This window comes from Chionomys nivalis, chromosome 25 (assembly GCF_950005125.1).
Source record: "Chionomys nivalis chromosome 25, mChiNiv1.1, whole genome shotgun sequence".
Classification (NCBI taxonomy): domain Eukaryota; kingdom Metazoa; phylum Chordata; class Mammalia; order Rodentia; family Cricetidae; genus Chionomys; species Chionomys nivalis.
This window is the reverse complement of record NC_080110.1, coordinates 12179991-12188632: the sequence shown is the minus strand read 5'-3', so window position 1 is coordinate 12188632 and position 8642 is coordinate 12179991. Positions and strand designations below refer to the sequence as shown.

Sequence of the window (8642 nt, the reverse complement as noted above, 5' to 3'; positions counted from 1 at the left end):
AAGAAACAAACTTTACACTAAAAGCGAGAAGTAGGCATGAGCTCCCATTCCTAACCAAGAAGCTCTCTCTGACCAGCAACCATTCATAAAGGAAAAAACTAGTTTTCTTCAGTGCCATCTCATTGGATCTACAAACCACAGTTAAGAGCTGGTCCAATACCCAACCATAAATGGCCAACACAAAACAAACTTAATGTTGTTTTTTTAAGATTTATTTTGGTGTCATAATGTTTAGTTTAGGAGTTTTAAACCTTACTGGTATTTCGTTTATATGTTTTTGTTTCTGATTTTGTGATTTTATGGTTTATTGTGTGTGTGTTTCTGCTTGTGTATGTGCCTTTATATTAGTTGTGTTTTTATTGATTTTACAATTTGATTGCTTTGTTCTTTTTTTTAATTTACCCATTTGTATTCTAAAAGAGAGAGAGAGAGAAATAAGCTATGGAGTTTGATGTGGGAGGAGATAGGGAGAATTTGGAAGGAGATAAGGATGGGGAAATCATGAACAGAACATACTGAATGAAAAAAAATCTATTTTCAGTTAAAAAAAACTTAAATCCACAATTTTCATTAAGTGTGGTTATGTGTATTGGATGTTCCTGGAAGGCTAAGGGGGTTTGGGAGTGAATATCATCAAGATAGAGTGTACAGAATTCTCTAGGAATAAAAATATCTAATTATGTTGAAATAATGGTATAGTTTCTAAATGGAAAGAAAGCAAACAACAACAAAGGCTTTAATGTTTATTGGGCAGAAAAGGTTATTTTCCTTAAATGTATATTTTACTATTGCCTTTTGTGAACAACCATGGAACCACGTAATATTGACCACTGAAATCTGTTATTACTGATGTATGAAACCAATGCCTATATTCCAAGCACAATGAGCTAAGAAAATAATAACTTCTATTTTAAAGTATACTTTTCAGAATATTTTACATTTATTGGTCCTTTGTGTCTCATCATTCCCATTTAAGAATTTAATAGTGACTGCTAAGATGTTGCATACTTCCTTCAATGGAGTCAACAATGTACATACTTGAGAAAAACAAGAATGAAAATATCAGCAATATCCAAGAACGTGTGAGATATAACTGCATTTTATGAAAGTGTTTTAGTAATCCATTGTATCTGGATGTTAGAACTAGTCAAAGTGTGGAAAATCCTACGATTTCACAAGTAAAATATTACAAACTAGGACTGTCTTAGACTCTGACTGGATTCCTTTATGTGTTTCATAAAGGACATAATTTTTCACAAGAATTAGTACCATGATGCCATTTGCAATGTTTTATTTTGCTATTAGCTTGTTAATCATAACATGCAAATAATCAAAAAGAAACATAAATATGACAGAGAAAAATAATTCAAGGAAAGTCTCTTTAAGTGACTATACAAATGTTCAGTACTAAACACAATTCTTTAGGTGGATGTGGTTTCATATTTTCTTTGTTATAATTCAAAATTACAGGTCTCAAACTACAGAATCTATATTTCAGCAAAACAAATTTGAACATATCAAGATAATTTGGATTAGGATAACAAACATCCATACATATTTCTTTTCTGTTTTTGAGGTCATTAAATTAAAATGTAAGGACCATAAATATCAGTCATTCTCGGCTGATTTTTTTATGCAATCAGTAAAAAGGCTTCATATCATTTGAACATAGAGCTTTAGAAAACATGAAATTTACAAATAAAGAATTAAGTTTAATTTTTTGTGTGTCTGTTCTCACGATGAAATAGGCCTGCTTTTCATCTTTTATTAAACAGTGGTAAATGTTCACAAAACATTTCCTTCATTAATTAAAATCCACAATGTAATAGCAACAACAAAAGAATATAGTGAAAACTTTACAGACATCCCCGAAATACCTAAACATGAAGTTTTGCTCCAGAACATACTTCCATGAACTGTCATGAGAAGATGTTAATTTATGTTGATTTCATTTGCTGCACGTAGACACTCATACATGTCAGGGGGCAGACTGCTTTGGGTGAGGGGATTGCCATCCAAGCGCAAATGCTTGATCTTGGAGTATGATAGTGGTCCCAGTATCTTGCAGAAACTCTTGACATCAAACTCTGTGGATGAAGGAATAGAAAAGAATATCATTTTTCATTTTACTACATTAAAATTATTATTTAAAGAACATAACCTATGCCGGGCAGTGGTGGCGCACGCCTTTAATGCCAGCACTCGGGAGGCAGAGGCAGGCAGATCTCTGTGAGTTCGAGACCAGCCTGGTCTACAGAGCTAGTTGCAGGACAGGCTCCAAAGCCACAGAGAAACCCTGTCTCGCAAAAAAAAAAAAAAAAAGAACATAACCTATGACTGACTTCTTGTTAGGTAGGATGTCCCTCAAAAAGCCATATTTACTATGTATTTGTGAAATAAAGACTACTGAACTTAGATTTCAGGCTACTAAAGGTTCACAGTGATATTTAATAAACACTAAATAGGATAAATCAGGAGGCTCAATGAAACTTCTCAAAAAGTATAACGTCTTTAACTTTGACAAGAAGCTTTAGACATGCATACAACTAGCATGAATTAGTCATAGGATCTTCAAATGTCTAGCCTGACCTGAGTACATATGAATTATACGAATAATCTCATCAATGAAAAATTCACATCCTTGGTATTTCCAGCCAGAAAATGATAGACTTGACTCCATGATCACTGAGGAATTTTCCATTAATCACACACTATGGCAGAGAATCAAAACTCTAAGACATAAACCATATCATGGAATATGCAGCCAGTGTACCTTGGTGATTGAGAAGTTGTCACAATCCAAGACTTGTCTAATATTTTAATAGAAACCAAGAGACTTACTAGGATAACATTTGTTTACCCTGGTCAGTTTAAAATTTATCTTGTCCAGTCCTTAGATCGATATTTTCTTTTATTCTCAAACTCTAGCTAGCAAAAACGAATAAAACTCAATCACTCTCCATAAAAGAACTCCATTCATTTATGATGTTGTTCGAGTTGCATTTCAGTATAACTTCGTAGTCTTTCTATAATACCCATCTCTGAGAAATTATGATGCAAAGAAAGATGACTTTATGCCTGAGTTTGGATGCTGTCTCTGCTGCATAGCTTGGGAATTTGGAACTCTGGCTGCTGTCTCTGTCTGATACAAGGTATTGCTTTCTGTAACTTGCATTAAAATTATAAGGTTGTATTTAAAGCACCTCACGGCATATCAACACACATAATGCCCTCAATAAATACTGATTTCTTCCTTTTTAACCTTTTCTCATTCTAAGATAATTTCACTTGAAGAAGATAAGATTGATTTAATCTAACACTTAGTCATATGACTGGAAAAGGGATAAATGTTTGTGGTTGTATATTGGAGCTTTGTATTTTGGGAGAGGATGTTCCTCATCTTCATATGTGATAGATAAACCACAGGCCAAAATCTTTTAAAATTTGCATATATAAATAATGCAAAAAGTTTTAATTGTTTCATTTTATGAGCGTCATAATTAATTTATAGATGGTTAAATGTAGGAGGGAGGATTGCATAAAGTTACTTGAAACTCTTACAGCATTTATAGAATGGACTTTAGAGTTTGGGATGCAAGAGAGTTTGAGAACCAATTTTCCATATGTATTGAAGGATGTGCCTTTACATGTGCTTAAAGGACGTCATTAAATGTAATGTTCAATAAAGAACCTGATTTAGACTCAGATATTTGCAATTAACAATTGAATGTATTACTTGGAAAAATGAAAGGACACGTTGCCACATAGTGAGCTTTGAGCTATAAGCAATTGTGCCAACAGAATTGTGGTAACCTGAACTATGCATCACGTCACAGTCAACCTGTTCCAAACCTTGCATTGGTGGCTTTAAAAACAGAATAAAGAGCATGGTGTTTATATTAGCAATCACAGTCTCCTTCATGAGAATATGCAACCCAGGAGCTACATAAAATTATGGAAAAATTGCAATGTAGTAACAATGTCCAATATAATTTTTCTGATAGAACTGTGTTTATCACAACAAGGAAGTTGAAGCTCTCATTAGATAAACAAGTCCAATTTAAATAGACCAACAAGGTCATTTTGTGAATAATTGCTTCAGATTTAAATGGTGTTTTCCACCTAGAGTTTTCATCTGTTGGTGAACTGATACATTTCCTTCCCAAATTCTATTACATAGAATATTTTAATGTCATGTCTAATTTCATATTATCGAAACTGAAGTAAGCCTAAGAGGATGGAAGTCTGCACAATGAAGATCAACTCTAGCTCCATCACAAAGAAAAAAAATATGGCAGCGTGTAAACAGAAGGTATGAAAGTAAAGGGCTCTATAAGGGCATTTTTAAGATAAAGAGATATTTGAAATAATCAACTTTTCTCTACCCTTCAGCTTTCTTAGAATCCTCATGAGAAGACTGTGAAGACCATATACACCATACCAGATAAGAGTGGTGATGTTGGCCAGGTTTGTAGGAATCTCAAGAGGTTAGGAACAATGGGACTGACTATAAATGTGTGGTGTGAGTAAGACAAGCAGGGGGATGCTTGAGAGCCTAGGCTTCCTGCATCACTTCTGAACTTTTGTCCTCCTTTCCCCACTTGAATCTTGCCAAATAATAAAGGAAGCACACAAATCTGCACTGGGAACAAACTAGGAAATAATAGATAAATATTAAGAGATAAAACAGCAGTGTGGACATTAAGTCCTTATAAATTTAGTGTAAAATTCTATGGCTTTAACTGCTCCTGACACTCTGAGGAATGGTTAGGAAGAATCAACATGTGTCTGAGCTAGAGTTTCAAGTATGAATTATGTTCTTTTAATCAATCCGTATTCTATTGTGAAGCTCACATATTCTAACACTTGATATACCAACCAAACACAAGGGCAGTTTTATACTTACTTTCAAGTTCATTGACCTCCAGGTAATAGTTCTCAAGGTTTTCATTAACATTTGGGATGCTTTTAAGCTTATTATAAGAGAGATCTAGCTCGAGAAGGGATGATATGTTAAATGAGTTTCCAGGTACTCCACTATCCGTCAGTTGGTTATGGGATAAACGCAGGTACTGTAACCCCGTAAAGCGCTTGAAATACTCTTCGGGGATGCCGCTGATCTTATTATTGTCTAGGTAGAGAGTTTGAAGGGATGCTGGGAGGCCACTAGGAATCTTGGCAATCTGATTGAAGCTCAAGTCGAGGTACAGTAGTGATTTCAGGCCTTTCAGAGAGGCTGACACAGCATCCTCTTTGAGCTGGTTGTACTGAAGGTGAATGGAGGTCAGGTTTGCCAGCCCTTCGAAGGACCCGAGCTTGCTGATTTTATTGTTAGTGAGCTGCAGGTCTTGCAGGGACTTAGGAAGTGGACCCACTGACTCTGTCAGGTTGTTGTGGTTTATGTGCAGCTTCTTCAATTGTTTCAGCCTAGAGAACACTTTCCCTTTTATCTTGGAATTTTCTAGGAGGTTGTGGTCCAGAATGAGCCACTGCAGGTCAGTGACATTCTCAAACGCCTTTTCATCAATATGGTCGATCTGGTTATTACCCAGGTAAAGGTACTTGATGCCAGATGGCACCATGGGGACACTTTTCAGCTTCAGATTTTCACAGTACATGGCACTTGGGTAACTCTGGGGACAGTTACATTCTGGTGCACAGTTGGGTGATAGTTGCCCATACATGAAGAGAGGGGCATCGTAATCATAGTATTGGCCACTGACACCACTGACTAATGCCAGGACGAGAGCAAATGCACACAGATTCATTTTCAGGAAGTGCTTTGAATTCTAAATAAAGCAGAAACAGATTATTATAAAAACAGTATAATTTAAAGAAAAAGTTTGATTGATTCATGTTGAATTCATTAACAAAGCCCATCTTGTCATTTCATTGTCAATGCCGCTTAAAATAGTGTCTTTACTGTCATTTAAACCTTTACATTTAAGCATGAAAATAAGGGTGTGTTGTGTTTACACCTTTGGAGGAAACCCTTTTCAGGCATGCACATATGCTCCCCCTTCTGGTCATGGCTAACATGATTACTTTAACCCTTGTTTTGGCCCTCCTTTGATTAGAAGGCTCCCTTCAAGCCTGGTGATTCCTATGTTAGAACCCTTCCTAAGAACATTTCTCTAAACCAGAAGAAATGAAAATTAAAAGACAAACTATATATTCCTCAATGCACTCTGCCATTAAAATCATTAAAATGCCTCATTAGGAAGACCCTAACTGGGAACAGGGGCAATCTGTGGTTTTCCCTGAGGAAAAGCTGCTTTTGCTGCTTGTGGAGCAAAAGAGGCAGCAGGCACATTCCTTTCACAGGGTGGTGATTACTTTAGATGGATATTTACATTATCTGAAGCTCAACACTCCATGCTTTAAAATCCACTGCAAAACTATTCTGTCGAGCTAGTATTTAGTAAATTAATTTTAGAAGAACAAATGTTTACCCAACAGCAAAATGTCAAATGGTCTTGGTTTTTAATTCCAAACCAAAAAGGACCTCAGCTATAGAAAAAGGTTGTTTTCAACTTTTAAAAGTTAAGTTCTTCTGCTTTTTCCAATACATTGTAAATTCATCTTCTTTGTGTCAAAGTATGAGGTGATGTGATTTGCTAATCCAAACTGTAGTGTCCTCACAGAGTGGAAGTAGGAGAGAAGAGAGATGGAAGAAGACACAGCAACAACAACAATAATAGCAATAGCAACGGTGGCATCACAAACTGTATAGAAGGTATTAAGCTGAGAGTCTAAATTTGAGATTTCATGGTAGTTAATTTCACATAACATGTCCCTAAAAGGAGGATGAACAGTGTTTCCACTTTCAGAGACAAGCTGCCAGTTCACATAAAAGAAAGCTAGAATATAAGAGTTGGGAGTCATAGAATGCACCCCAGAAAAGCTGGTATTCCTCTGAGAGAAATTAGGTGAAGGGAAGTCACACTCAAACTGAGGGCATTGTGTGGTATTTTATGTGACCAGTATGAGAAAAACTTTTGCACCAGGTAGCTTTGAGTGGATGGGCGTAGGGAGACCATTCATTTTAAATATATAGCTTAGAATCCTAAGAGACTTCATCAAATGAAACACTGAAGAAGATTTTGCAAAAGAAACACTTAATATTCTACAATCAGATATAGTCACAGTGCTATTAAATGATCCTCCCCCCCTTGATTCTGATGGAAGTTTTTAACTTAGTCGACAGGATTTGCCCACAGCCAAGCACTAGAAATGTGAAACACAGTAACAGAATTCCCCATACCTTTCAACACATTAACAATACATAATGTTTTATTGATTCATTTACAAGGTTTGACATTTTTAATTGAATAGGCATGGTAATAAAAATTACTTCCACAGTTTTGGCAAAGTTAAAGCTAACACTCTGAATGCAAAGCGAACCTGTAAACATACAATGCCCCCACTGTGAGGAAAAGTCACACCGTACTCTCACCCAAATTTTTCAAATACTTGTGACCATAAAAGAAATACTCTTTGCAGAAAAAGAAAAGTATATCTCAGAATTTCTTTAAAACATGATTCTTAAGGTGTACATCCCAAACCGCAATCTTTAAATGAGCAGAACATGAAGAAGGAATCCATACAAGTATCTGAGTCATTCAGCAAATGTTTTATAACACAGAATGTTTATTGTAACCTGTAACAACATACTTTATTGAAAAATCTGTTGAATGCTGGTAGCAGAGATCTTTCTCTGCTCCAATTCTAGGTTTCAACAATATAAGCATATGTAGCTAATTAGCATTTTAAATTCTGTATTTTTTGAATGTCTCGTTTAACTATTTTCTCACTGTGACCTTAGACTATTTTAAATTCCCCTCGGCAACCAATTCAGCACACATTGTGAAATTATCCATAAATGATGGAAAGCCTATTAAGCAAAACATGAGTATAAATGTTCAAAACTGTTTTTGAATAGCAAATTGGCAAAAATCGTCTAGATTTCTTTTTCCGTTCCTGTTAAAATTAAACACTGTCCCAAAGAGTCAGCATTCCCTGGGCTATAGTTAAAACAGCGCTTACCTTGCTCTTGACACTGCTTCCGTTAATTCCTTAAACAGACGCACTGAGAACAAGGATCCACTAATATATGCTGTGAACTCTGTCAGGGTGGAACTGGCTGCCAGACTCTCAGTGATACAAGAGCTTAAGAGGGGTGGGGGTGGGGGACCAGCCCAGTCACGCCATTCTCTGGATGGAGTTATGTCACTGTAGGTTCTTGTGGTGTGGCATGTGAACACTCTGCTCTCTAACGAAGTGCAGGTGGACAGAATAGACCCTACCCTATGAGAGAGAGAGAGAGAGAGAGAGAGAGAGAGAGAGAGAGAGAGAGAGAGAGAGAGAGAGAGACTTAACTGAACCAAATCTCCTAAGAATTAAGTCTGCTGCACACAAGGCAGTTTGGTGAGCGAATGTTTCTACTGTAAACTTCTGGACTTCTGCGTGTGTGGCTGCATCTAAGTGTGATGTATTCAGCCAACTGTTGTGCTCATGTGAAAAACTCATGAATCGCAAACAAAACAAAGGATCTCAGGAAAATGCAAAGGAGCAAATTCAAAGAAATTGAATCTTTTTCTTGGATTATATGCTTGATTAACTTGGACCCGCTTACTTCTTGC

At 36.2% G+C, this 8642-nt stretch overlaps 1 protein-coding gene across 1 annotated transcript; it reads right to left on the bottom strand.

The window, feature by feature from the left end:
• Positions 1-730: 730 nt before the first annotated feature.
• Lum (lumican) lies at positions 731-8294 on the bottom strand. Its single transcript, XM_057757988.1, has 3 exons — positions 8047-8294; positions 4907-5789; positions 731-2087 (listed from the first exon to the last, which is right to left on the bottom strand). The coding sequence occupies exons 2-3, from the start codon at positions 5766-5768 to the stop codon at positions 1933-1935; spliced, it is 1017 nt and encodes a 338-aa protein (XP_057613971.1). The 5' UTR covers positions 5769-5789; positions 8047-8294; the 3' UTR covers positions 731-1932.
• Positions 8295-8642: the final 348 nt, after the last annotated feature.

What these genes read in the sequence shown, in the direction of transcription:
- Lum (XM_057757988.1), bottom strand. Translation starts at nt 5,768, where the DNA reads ATGAATCTGTGTGCATTTGCTCTCGTCCTGGCATTAGTCAGTGGTGTC. An exon ending in GGAGGTCAATGAACTTGAAA is followed by an intron (nt 2,088 to 4,906) that starts GTAAGTATAAAA and finishes CTTCATCCACAG; the next exon opens with AGTTTGATGTCAAGAGTTTC.